Genomic DNA, 12,812 nt, shown 5'->3' on the forward strand with positions numbered 1-12,812 from the left:
CTGCTGTGTCTTCCTCATTCTCTCTCTGTTTGTGGTATAACATGTGAGTTCTGGTGATGAGGCGCTAACTCGCGGTCTTAGTCACGCACTGTTAGTTTTACGTTGTGTGGTTAGGTATATGGGCTGGGCTCGGTTTGGGGGGTTGAGGAACTGAAACTGAAACTGAAATTGGAGGGGTGCGTGCGATGGGATGAGATGTTGGGTGGAGAGAAGAGGAGAGTAACGTGGGTATGGTATGGTACGTAGTTGTAGCTGTAGCTGTATCTATAGCTGTGACTGTATCTGTAGTTAGTATAAGTTTGCTATGCGTATTAAATATTATTCCCGAGATCATAGCATATCCATGCTTATTATTCGCAGACAAACTTAACACAGTAAAAAAATCTAGTATAGTAACTCAGTGTAGAAGCTAACACCCAGCCCCTTTGCACACACAGTAAAGATTAGAGCTGATCAGCACACCGTCTCTTGACAACTAGCTGCTCAATGTACTAATGCGGACGCGTGTTCGAGAGCCCAGGCTGTTATGTTAATCGAAGTTTGGTTCGGCTTTGGGGAATGAACCGTGGTTGGGTCGGGAAATCTCTTCATTCGACTAGTAATCGTGAATACATGACTAGGGCAGCTTCGGAGGGGGTGCAGGTAATGATGGTTCATGTGGACGAGCCAGACTTTTGCTGAATAATGGATGTTGGATGTTGGATGTAGATGATAGATGTGTGTTTCCTTGCTCAGTCTTTGCACTTCAAAACAGGGGTTTGAGAGGCAAGGAGGATTAGATAGAAGGTTAATTAAGGTGGTTAGAATGTGTCAAGCTAGTTATAGTGTGTTTCACTTCTGCTGTTGCTGATCTTATATAGAGTTTGGGACATGCTCTATTTTAACAGCTATCATGTTCTACGTTTGACTATCTTCCGGCCCTGGAGACGCAATAATAATACAATTTGTCATTCAGAGGCCATAATGGGTAATTTAACAATGATGTTGTCTCTAGACTTCGTTTCCACCCCCAATCTCTCATTCATCTGGGAGCCCTGAGCAGAGAGATCAGTCGGCACATGGTGCGCATAAACGTTCCGACCGCATCAACAGGAGCAGCATATTGCACTTTATATGCATCTAACGTGCATGCGTACGAGTGCTAGAGATTAACCAAGAAGATAGGAAATATCAAACACAAATCCATCCACATCAACTTGGACTCCCGCTGTCGCAGAGACGCGCCGCAGCAGAGACATGGAGAGAAGACTTCTAGGTTGACGCTCTCGCGTCCTATCCCTGGGTTGTACTTTTTGACCGCTTCTCTGTACCGGGATTCTTGAGTGCGCTGTCCTTGCAGGTCACAACATAACCGATACAGGTCGTACGTGTGCGAGTGTCTTAAAATATGCTTTCCCCTTCCAATTCTGCCTGCATGTCCTGCGCATATCCGCGTGTTGTGGAACGATGGGCGGAGACAGGGCATCAAAACTGTTTTGGTGGGACGAGACGGATAAACCTCACCGACATTAGGAGTCAGACTTTTACGTGAACGGAAGGACGACGAATGCGAGAGTTGAAGATGAGACGAGACAGAACTGAGGTCATCGATGAGGCTGAACGCCATCATCAAACAAGTTAGATGATCTGCGGCTAACAACGGAACCATGAAGATAAGATAAGCGACCCCGTTGACAATGCGGGGAGATGTTTACGTCCCCTCAGTTGCCAGGCTTATTGACTCATACATCGATGTGGGTTGGATGTTAAAGACTCGAAAGTCTGAATACTACTCGTTGCTTCTTCCACAACATCATTTGCATTGTACACGCCAAGATGCTCGCCCTGCTCCTCCCTCTACTCGTCATCTTCAATGTCTTGGTATCCTACTTTCGTAACCCCCTCCGTAGGATTCCTGCCGCACATCCTCTTGCGCCTTTCACGTCGCTCTGGATGCACTCTGTTCGCTGGCGCGGTATCGAATCCCGCACGCTAAAAGCAGCCCACGCTCGTCTTGGGCCAATCATATGTCTTGGCCCAAAAGAAGTCAGTGTAAACTGCGTTCAGGGAGGGATTCGCGATGTGTACGCGGGAGGGTTTGAAAAGGGTGACGGGAAGTGGAATTGGTATTCGTTCTTTGGGAATTACGGAGGGTGAGTCGTCATATCCATCCTCGAGGACGCAAGATCAAAAGAACGGATTACAGGGGAGATCATTGTTTATCAAATTGCTGATTCCAAGATACTTTTAGGATCAACAACATGTTCTCTACTGGCGGCAATAAACCTCATGCTGGGCGAAAAAGGATGTTGAGCAATATCTACAGCAAGTCAGTCGTCACTGCGTCGCCTGTTCTGCTCGCTCAGTTGTCATCCATCATTTACGAACGCTTCTTGCCATGTCTGGATGCTACGCTATCCGGTGAGAACGCAGGAGTGTTGGATATCTACTCATTTCTCAGTGCATCGACTATGGACATTGTCACAGGATACATCTTTGGACTGAAAGCTAGTTCCAATCTCATCCGCGATTCCAAGCAACTGGTCTGGTTTCTGGATTTGTATAATTCGCGACGGTCGTTCAACTTCTGGCCGCAGGAGTTTCCAGAGCTGACTGGGCTTTTGGAGAAGTGGCTTAAATACAGACTCGTGCCGAAGTGGGTTGGCGAAGCAAACAATGAGATTGAGACATGGACAAAGAAAATGTGCGACAGCGCTGCTGGCGTATTATTAGCAGACGAAGCAAAAGCAGAGGATACGCCAGTGGTATACCAGCAGCTACAAGCCGCTTTGGCCAAAGAAGCGAAGAAGACTGGAGTAGTAGAGACTCAGTCGACCATGCTCATTGCGAGTGAGGTGCTCGACCACCTCGCAGCAGGCTTTGACACTTCAGGAATAACACTCACCTATGTTGTCCACGAACTCTCTCAGCACAAAGACATCCAGTCCCGTCTCCAGCGAGAGCTCCGAACTCTCTCACCACGTCTCATCCGGCAATCCTCGCCGACTCTACCGGATCAAAAGACGATAGATATGCTGCCCTTCCTGCATGCCGTAATCTGGGAAACACTACGTCTTCATTCGGCTATCCCCGGTCCACAGCCTCGTATCACTCCTCCACAAGGCTGCCGTCTTGGCCCCGAGGGTCAATCGTACGATGTCCCAGGCGGAGTCAGAGTGAGCGCGAGTGCAGGCTTGTTGCATCTGAACGAACATGTTTACGAGCAAGCTATCGAATGGAGACCCGAACGGTGGTTGGAGATGGAGAAGTTTGCCGATGAAAGGAGGAAGGACATGGAGAGCCGGTGGTTCTGGGCCTTTGGGAGGTTAGTTCAGTTGCATGCGGTAGATGTGAAGAATAACGACTAACGACTCCCAGTGGTGGACGGATGTGCGTTGGATCGCATCTCGCAGTATGTCGTAAGTGTGAATCATCTTTTCTTGTCGAAATCGACCGTATCGAACGTAATGCCGCCTCACTTTTCCAAACTCTCGTCGAGAGTGGTAATTGTTCCCGCAGCAGGTCGGCTAGCCATGTCTTTGGGTCACCATCACTCATCGATTGGTCTGTCATCTATGGTTGACCTGTCTGGAGACGCGCGGACGAGCTGTCTAGAGAGTGTGGCCGAGCTGTCTGAAGAAGCACGGACGAGCTAGGTACAGGAACAGGGCTGAACTATCTGGAGTAGTACAGCCTAGCTTTGTACAAATATGGGCCTGATCTGTCTGAAGAAGCACGGACGAGATGGGTTCAAGGATCAGGGTCGAGCTGTCTGAGGAAGCACAGACGAGCTGGGTTCAGGAATCAGGGTCGAGCTGGGTACAGAATGGGGTTGAGTTGTCTGGGAAAGTGTGGTTGAACCTCCTGGAGAATTGTAGCGGGCCGTCCAGAACTTCGACCAGAGTTTCCTTGCAGATCCGTTAGCTAACGTGGTTCTAGAGATGAAATACATCATCGCGGCACTGTACTCGAACTACAGCACGACGATCGTTGACGACAAAGGCATCGAGCAATCTGATGCCTACACCGCCCCACCAACTAGCGACAAGCTCATAATAAAGCTAGAGGGCCTAGGTTCATAGGCAACAGTATGCGAAGACGGAGTAACTCGTCACTTGTGGTCGTCGATCAAACTTGGTCAGACAATGAGTCCTGCGCACAGAGGAAGGTGAAAGAACAAGCAGAGGAGTTATCGACGGGCCACTGATACGAGGAAGGCATGATCCGGGCTGCAGTGCGGCAATTTCAGGCCGTTGAAGTCTGAACCATGGTTGAGATCAAAGGCGCCACCGCCGCACAACGTGGGGTCCCTGATATCGGAACTCTGCCAAACATGGGAACCAGAACCAGAATCAGAACTGCGTGCAGAAAACCAGTAGGAACAAGAATCTGGCAGTCCTGACTTTTTGTGAAGCTGCCCAAGCATGAAGCCTGGTGATCGACATGTTCTTTCTCAACGTGAAAACCAATACTCTAGCCCACACCCTTGGATATCGTTCGAAATGTACAAGCGAGCGGATTTGTGTGCCAGGAATGCAAGCTGCCTTTTCTCCAGGGTATCCTGGTAGTATGTGCAACCAGTGATAACGCGCCTGCTCATGATGTATGCCTCTTGGCTCGCATCAGGCCCACTCAAGTGCATCGCAAGTATGCAGGTCGATGGTATCGCATAGGTAATCACACTAGTCTTTAGGTCCTGAGGGAACTGTCAAAGATGCTGTAAATAGCTACAAGAAAGTACCGAGACGTCGATTTGCTCATCGTCGTAGCTTTGAGGCCATCTGCACGTTGTGAGAACTGGTACAAAAACACAAGTGGATTCTACAGGGTCCGGCAAACCTGGTCCTAGCTAACCTAGTGGGCAGACCGAGCGGGGAACCAGACTAGTACTACCGCGAATAGCCAGGGTTGGTGGTGCTTCACTGGCGGGCGGATGCATGGATCGAGTTAATGACCGTATGAAGGCTGCTTCCTCGAAAGGCCAACGAACCTATCTCTTCTTCCGAGTTCCAACCATTTGCTTGGCCGCCGTTGAGTACTGCGCAAAGTGAAGTAGTCGGCAGCTAGAGGAGTATAAGAAAGTGGGGTCCAAAGTTGCCCGCGCTGGTAAGGCTACTATTGAGCAGTGCAGATTGGATCATGGTTTACGAACAGGCTATGAGATCATCAACAAGATAGCTGGTTGACATTGCCAACCTTCGTAGTGTTTTCAAGTCGCAAGCAGGCACGGCTTCCCTAAGTCGTGCAATCATGAATCAAGATTATCCTTCTAGCTGCAACTTCGTGATAGATGCTGCTAAAGCCGCCCGAATGGCGCCTGGACTAAGCGATACGTAGTGAGCTATTCATGAGTAAATGTGGATTAGCGTTCGAAAGAAATGACGGTCATCTGTAGTATTGGACTATAGAAGCCTATATGTTCTTGTGCCACTTACAGACATATCAAGCGCACAACAAGCCTATTGATAAGACCAACATGTCTAGGCCCACATTTGATCAGCGTCGTGGCTCTAAACCGTTTGAAAGGTGATATACTCCCCTTCCCGACTTCCTCTTTGGTCAGGACCAAACAAATCATGAAGTCTAGCAATGACATGCCATGCTATGCCAAGCGAGGCGGACTCCTGGGATGCTTGACAGTAGAGAGATTGCAGCAGAGACAAAGCATACAGGAGCAGGAGCCACGCCGAAAAAATGGCGTCGGAGCCTACACTGGTTAGCATTTCACAGCCGACTGCTGGCACAGTTGAGCAGGGAATTATTTGTGCGGTTTCCAAGGGAAGGGGAAGGATTTAACTGAGCGCGTCAGAGTAGACACTGGGATGATCTTTGCATCGCATAGTGCACCCGGAGACATATGCAATCTCATCTGCAGGAACAGCGGTCGAAGTCCCAAAAGGATGCCTGTGTCGCGAGACCGGAGCGACATGTCCAAGGACTCGTACCGATTAAGCATAGGGGCGAGGTATCGAAGTGAAGTGTAGACAACGGTAACCCGGCGAGTATCGAGGGGCTAGTCTAGCAGAAGAACCCGCTAAGAACCGGGTTGCGTATAACTACCGTATACGTCGAAACGAGAGCGCCGAGCGCACAGTTCCTCAATGCTTTTTGATGGGTTCAGAGTGCTTGTTCTGCGATTGAACTAGCCAGCGAATAGGATGCGAGTGATAATGCACCGCCGTCGTAAGATCTTCGCCTCGTGATACCGCCAAGTCTAGTCAGACACTAAACACAACGTCCCTGGTCCCTGCAAGGCAATACTCTGCCAGCCACCGCGAGATCTGACGATCTCCCACCACTCGCGACTCGACGGCTTGACGACATGATGCGCCTGTGCTCTCCGTTTTTGGAGCTGCAGCGTGCCGCGCGCAGTGGTGTCACTGCATCGCTGTTGACCTGCAATTTCACATGACAGATACTCTGCATCATCGTCTATCCGCTTTAGGATGGGTAGAGTACGTTATCTTGGAACCACTATTGTTCGCAAACTTCTAGAGTGCATCATGAACTGCGGTGTTATGTCAGGTTCGATGGTTCTGAGTCCCAAGGTAACTCCCGGACCACCCTGAACGCCGACGGGGAATCTAAGTGCCAGCCGCCATGTGCGTACGGGTGTTTGGTACGACGTTGCTTGCTGAGAAATGACCGACACGAATATGCTGGGATGTGCTCAGCTAACTTCAGTTGTCTGTGCCTTGAGGTTATGGGCTGAGGGAGTATCTGGGTTTGGGTTTCGAGGAAGAACCCGCGATATCAGCACCAAAGAAGAGTCAATCGCATGATCTCGAACAGGACAGGCTCTTGAGAAGCTGAAGCCTGAGTGTCATCAGCCTGCGCATTAGTGCTCTGCACCTGTCGGTCGCATGCGCCTAAGTATTCCAATGGTGCTGCGGACAGTGCTAACGCAAACCTGGGATTACCGTTGGATCGAAGCACAAATGTGGGCCTGCTACACCCATGCTCTGCCGCCGCTCAATCTGTCTGTGCATCACGGGAAGCTTTCTTATGCTGCATGGAACCCACGCTCGCATGTACGCGACAGGACTATCATTGTTCCGCTCGGGTCTTTTGACTAGTAATCGACGGTCTTTTGAACATGTGCCACTGCTGCAGTGCATTATCACTGACTTTACGATGTCTTAACCTATGCATCTCACCTAGTAACTTTCCCCTATACATCCGCGGACCTGCCTTGATGCAATTCTCTGGACTGCGACCTCGTAATCCTATTGATCCGTAGAGCACACTCGATTTAATCGTTCTTGATTGCGACTGTATTCAGCTCAGGATAGAACAGCAAGGGAACACGATAACGGACACGGAGCAGAGAGTGAGCAAGGGCAAAACACACGCTGGAAAGAAAAAGGAAGTAGAGGACAGGTTGTACAACGACTCCTATTGGCCAGTACAGAGCCTTTCTTCGTGACGATTTCGGTAGCAAACGGCCTTGCTGATCGAATATCGAAGCAGCTAGTCAGAGATCAACCGTGGCGCCAGGAAGTTCGGCGCCCGTTGAACTTTAGACTAGACGCGGTAGCTTTGGCGCCTGATCCAAAGAACTACACAATAGTCGAACTGGAACAATTAGCCGAGGGTTACCAGCTGGATGAGCAGAAACGCTGCTGTTGCCGCTCCCAAGCTGTCCTTGCTCAAATCACGTCCGTCTTGGTTCTCTCCATTCAGCCTTCGCCAATGACACATCTTTATTGATTACGCGCTACCATTCCCAGAGGGTGACTGGAGTCTGTGTTTCCAGGATCCAGATTGTACTCTACTACGGTTCAGTTCCGCTTTCGCGCAGGCGTATCATCTGGTTCGGGAGGAAGGAGCCGCAAGCACAACCACCCCATCGGTACTTTACGCTTCGACAAAGCACAGCCACTGAAATACAACCCACCTACTCCCAACTGGTGCAATCGATCGCGTCATCTCCCGCTCTATACCGAACCAAAGTCGAGTCTGGAGGACCCTCCGCTCTGCCGGAAGATCCATTCTCTGTCTACTCCCTTCCGCATTTGGAGTTCGGGATCGACCCTCGTACCAGCCATTGACAAAACGATACTCAGCAACCGGGTTAGTCAGATTATCGTAGGCCTTACGCGGGCAGGCTATTTCTTTTACGTTCTGTTTATATGGATTGAGCGCGTTCAAGTCTGCGGCGTCCATGGAAAACCGAGAGCAGTCGTTACTCCCTCCCTTACCTACCTTCGTCCCTCCCATATAACAGCGACCACTACTGAAACTACACTCAACCTACACTCAACTCACATCCACGTGGTATGGTCTTGTTTTCATTGTGGCCTCTCCCTCCACTAACCTTTGACCTCGTTAGGGCCCCAATGCATTGAGCAAAAGTTGTCCATACCAGATATCACTAGCCAGTCTGCTTTATCTCATCCCATTGTCTTCCGGTCACAACTCGTCGCCAACTCTCCAGGCGTCCGTCTAATCTCGAAATTTCCACGGTTTTCTGCCAAAACCAACCCAACGTTCGTAACTCACGCCGAGGGTTCTTGCTAATCCTTTGACAATGGCATTTCCAAGTCCATTCTACGACCGTGGACAACAGGCTGTCGGTTTCCTACAACCTCATCAATGCCAACTACATATGCGGCAACAGCCCAAGGAGGCAGTTCTCACCGTCGCAGGAAAGGAGAAGACTCGGAAGCCCATCGATCCGCCGCCTATCATTGAGTTTTCAGTCAACACACATGCCGATCCTCTCCGATCACACCTCCAAAACCCCTACACATTCATGGCGGTGTCTTTAGCCAAAGCAGACACCGACGAGCCCATTGAGGGCAATCCTCTCACAGGCACTCAGGTCTCATCCTTGCACCGCCTCAAGGATACCTCGAACAAGGACGGTGCCTTCTTCGTCTTCGGCGACATATCCATCAAGATCCAAGGCACTTTCAGACTTAAGTTCGATCTGTTCGAATTCCAAAACGGGTTTGTACAGTGGTTGAGCAGTGATTTCAGCGACAAGTTCAAGGTTGTGCTTCCCAAAGACTTCAAGGGCATGGAATCGTCGACACAACTCTCACGAACAGTCGCGGACCAAGGTGTTCGGCTGCGGCTCCGCAAGGAACCTAGAGTGGTGGCAGGTCAAAAGCGCTCTTACGAGAGCCAGACTACTCCAGCACCTCTCCGACCAAGCAGTGACCAGTCTTCCCCCCACGAGTATCAGCCTATGCCCAAGAGACACCGTAACGACAGCTTTCCCGAGCCACCTCACCCACCTGTCACAGCGTACTCGAACCAACCATCAGCGTATCAATCTCCAGCATACAACTCCATCCCCAACTACAACTTTGGGGGCTCACTTCCGCTAGGATCCAGCGTGTATAGCAATCCCGCCTTCCAGGTATACCCTAGTTCCGTGAGTGGCTCATCTATGCCTACTACGCTTCCCACTCAGCTTTCCAATCCGCTTCCCACTCAGCATCTCACTCAGCATGGCACTCAGCATGGCACCCAGCATGGCACTCAGCATCCTGATCAACATCCTGGTCAGCTTCCTGGTCAGCTTCCCACTCAACTTCCTACCCAGCTTTCCGCTCAGCTTTCCACTACGGACTATTCGTATATCGATCCATGGCATTAGGGTTCGGTATTCCACATGAGGTAGATTCACGACAGGTTCATTGCTCGGAGTTTGGAGTTACGGTATCCTCCACGGAGGCGATATACGATAAAAGTCATAGCATCAAGGTCACGGAGTTCCCCACAGCTATGTTATACGGCATGTTCACGGCAATGGTGGAGTTTAGGTAGAGGTGTTAAGGCGCTAGTTATTTAATACAAAGAAAGTTGGAAAACCCAAGTCACACTTCCCTGTCATCGCTCTCTCGTGTCCGCTCTAACAAGTGCCTACAAAATCTCGAGGCGAGCTTGCTCATACGAAGCAAACCAGCGAAAAAGCAAGACGCATACTTATCGGACCTCCGTGCGTAGAGGCCAGGCATGCAGATACCTCCGTGATTTGGAAAAGCGCCCACAAAGGAAACCCACTTCCGTTTTAGAGTACGCGATATCCGCGTGTGCACGTCAGAACGCAGCTTCCATCGTATTCGGCGTCTTGACCGCCGCCATGCATGAAAGGAGGCGTTACGAGGTTGTGGAAGTAGCGCAGTGCCACACAGGGCTAGCGCGCATCCAGCTAATGATCACCGGCGAGAGCGATTCGCAAGCCTAGTTCGCGCTTGTCGCATGACGCGCAGGTTAATCGCAGAGGATTTCAATCATGTGATTTAGTCGACGCTTAATCTAAGTGCAGGCAGGACTTGGCGCATTTGAGAGGTGTGGTTGGCGGGAAATGTGAGCTGAGTCGGACATGTTGGGGACAATGGGCATGAAGGCGCAGCAAGGAAGGTTTGGAGGTGGGGATATCGGAAGGGTTGCACATGTTTTGCCATTTTTGATTTGGTCACTATCTACTTCTGAAACAGGTGGAAAGAAGCTCTAGGGATAGCGCATGTTTGTTTTGTCAACTATGTGGAAGAACTCTGATAGAAGCTCGGCGGAACTTGTGACGGTCATAGACGTCGCTATTAATCAACCCTTCTAGTGAGTCTTCCATGCTTCGTAAAGTGTATCGACATCCAGCATGACATTGCAGAATCTAAACAAAGTAGACCGCATTGTTGCCTGCTCATCAAACACCCATGTCGTCTCCGGCACACACGGCCCCTTTCGTTCACCAGTCAAGCATACGTTGCGGTCACCGACCCGTAGCGGGATCCGTTGATCGTCACGAAGAATTCCAGCGAGGACTGTAGAGATACCTCAACTGTATACTTGAGTTGATGGTAGACGGCGCCTGAAGGAGAGCTTCGGGCTACGAACAAGTGCTTGGGTACGTTTCGTAGATCAACATGAAGCCTAGCTACCGTGTATACTTCCTATGACATAAGTTAGCACCCAGCTTGTGTAGCAGAGTCTCCTACTTACCCCACAGTACGAACTGCTCGGAGCCACAGTCTCATCTGAGGCCAGGAGATTCACAGTTCTCTCCCTGATATCGTGAGGCCAGAGGTACGCACACATTTGAAGTTTCGCGTGAGTCATTTCGGACGTCGAAAGCTGCTGTCCTGTCTTGAGCAGCCACTCTACCCGATTGCGCGCCCTCATCATGCCATCATATTTATCAACGAACGCATCCGCTTCATCGTGAAGGTTGGGATCGAAGAGCGCACTGAAAGCAGTGCCATAGAACCTACGACACTTGCGATTCTTGATCGGTGCGCGACCATCGCCTTCAAGACCCTTGGCTGCTGCTCCTCGCACTACGGCAGACCACCTGTACAATTCGTTAGATGGTTCGAGATAAAGAAAAGAATTTGACTGACGCATATGCTGGCCTGATCGCCTGGATACCGTTGCTTTCTGCAAAAGATTTGATTTTATCATAGATATACGGGGACTCTGCGAACCCGCCAACCATGAAGACATACTGTTATCGTTAGCGAATGACGTTCGTACGTGAATACCTTGAGAGGAAGGCCATATAAGCTGGCTAGAGGACACGAACCTTGATGGTGATCTTGCCGCCTTGTCGTGCTTGCCGCATCTGCTCAAGAAGAAGCTCGTACGTTCGGCGAAGAGGGAACTCGAACATTTCCTTCATATCTTCCCTAATTGTGTTAGATTTGCGCCTGCCTGGGAAGTCACGGAACTTACGGGGTGATCACGATTTCCCCGTCAACAATGCCCCTCGACTCATCATCTTCGATGGCACTCAGAGGTACTGGAAGACGCAGGTAGTTTGTCTCGGTTCCGGAGAAACCACTCTTGGCCTCCAAGACAAAGTCCTGAACCATACGGCTTAGCTTTGAGGAAAGTAACGTACGGGGAATATCTTCGCTCCTGCTACCAGCGATCTTGACGAAGTCAGTGGTACCCAGTCGACGTTCTAACCACTTCATGAAGCCACGATCAACAAAGCTGCCGCCACATTGATCACCGCTGCCGATGGTTGCCTCCTCCAAGGTCGTTGGCTCGAGGTCGGATACACGGTATGAGATAAGATCCACCGTTCCACCCCCCATATCACAGACAATGAATCCATCACCGATGGCGAACTGTTCATCCTGAACACTTCCACGAAGCGATTGGATAGTGTAGATAGCGGCAGCCTCTGGTTCGGTCGCAGTGATAGTTCTCTTCAGCTTGGGAAATCCTGTCGCATTGAAGCCAGCCTTGCGAATAGCTTGTAGCGTGCGATCTTTAGCAGCATCTGACCAGACTGCAGGAACGGTCACCACCAGAGTGATGGGCAATGTTCTCCATAATTCCTTTCCGTACTGATTGTCCAAGTTCTGTACCAAGTGATTCCTCACATGAGTGAGGAAGTCTGCAACGATATCGACGGGTTGCTCGTGGGGTCCTTGAGTGGATAGAGACAGCTCTTGCAAGATCTTGGCCGCTTCACCGACCTGAGAACCCTCAAGATCAAGTTTTGTCCACATGTGACGTTGCTCGTTCGAGGCAATGAGGGCGCCCCAATGCGAACGATCCGACACCGCGATCTCACTGGGGACTTTCTCTTTTGTGCCGATCTTGGTGTGTCGAGATGGCCAGTCTTTCACGACTTCAATGTCCTTACCTATCACACCGGTGTCCGAGGTCTCACAGAACGAGACGCCTACGTTATCAGAGAGGTATTTGTGATGGAAAGGGTACTGTGAATTACTTACCCGTGTAGGTTGTGCCATAGTCCAGGCCAATGACCAGTCGATTACCTATCATGATGAGCTTCGATGCGTTTGTAGCGTGGGCGCGGGTGAGAGGTTGAGGACTTTGAGATTTTGAGACGAGGTGAGGGGCAGTGC

General features: G+C 50.4%; 3 protein-coding genes across 3 annotated transcripts; 2 read left to right on the forward strand and 1 right to left on the reverse strand.

Moving 5' to 3' along the window:
* Positions 1 to 1,815: 1,815 nt before the first annotated feature.
* Positions 1,816 to 3,562, forward strand: P153DRAFT_356182 (cytochrome P450 monooxygenase-like protein; the record flags this gene model as incomplete). Its single annotated transcript, XM_033666629.1, has 3 exons — positions 1,816 to 2,132; positions 2,231 to 3,304; positions 3,358 to 3,562. The coding sequence occupies 3 exons, from the start codon at positions 1,816 to 1,818 to the stop codon at positions 3,560 to 3,562; spliced, it is 1,596 nt and encodes a 531-aa protein (XP_033524798.1).
* A 4,614-nt stretch (positions 3,563 to 8,176) lies between these two features.
* P153DRAFT_366005 (uncharacterized protein) lies at positions 8,177 to 9,788 on the forward strand. Its single transcript, XM_033667952.1, has 2 exons — positions 8,177 to 8,256; positions 8,312 to 9,788. Exon 2 carries the CDS (start codon positions 8,510 to 8,512, stop codon positions 9,584 to 9,586), a length of 1,077 nt encoding a protein of 358 aa, XP_033524799.1. The 5' UTR covers positions 8,177 to 8,256; positions 8,312 to 8,509; the 3' UTR covers positions 9,587 to 9,788.
* Positions 9,789 to 10,269: 481 nt separating this feature from the next.
* Positions 10,270 to 12,729, reverse strand: P153DRAFT_314275 (Hsp70 family protein; the record flags this gene model as incomplete). The annotated part of the gene is given in 6 exon segments (XM_033664914.1): positions 10,270 to 10,883; positions 10,903 to 11,281; positions 11,331 to 11,434; positions 11,513 to 11,615; positions 11,662 to 12,625; positions 12,678 to 12,729. The coding sequence occupies 6 exon segments, from the start codon at positions 12,727 to 12,729 to the stop codon at positions 10,686 to 10,688; spliced, it is 1,800 nt and encodes a 599-aa protein (XP_033524800.1). The 3' UTR covers positions 10,270 to 10,685.
* Positions 12,730 to 12,812: the final 83 nt, after the last annotated feature.

Source organism: Dothidotthia symphoricarpi (assembly GCF_010015815.1).
Source record: "Dothidotthia symphoricarpi CBS 119687 unplaced genomic scaffold P153scaffold_8, whole genome shotgun sequence".
NCBI lineage: Eukaryota > Fungi > Ascomycota > Dothideomycetes > Pleosporales > Dothidotthiaceae > Dothidotthia > Dothidotthia symphoricarpi.

What these genes read in the sequence shown, in the direction of transcription:
- P153DRAFT_366005 (XM_033667952.1), top strand. Translation starts at nt 8,510, where the DNA reads ATGGCATTTCCAAGTCCATTCTACGACCGTGGACAACAGGCTGTCGGT.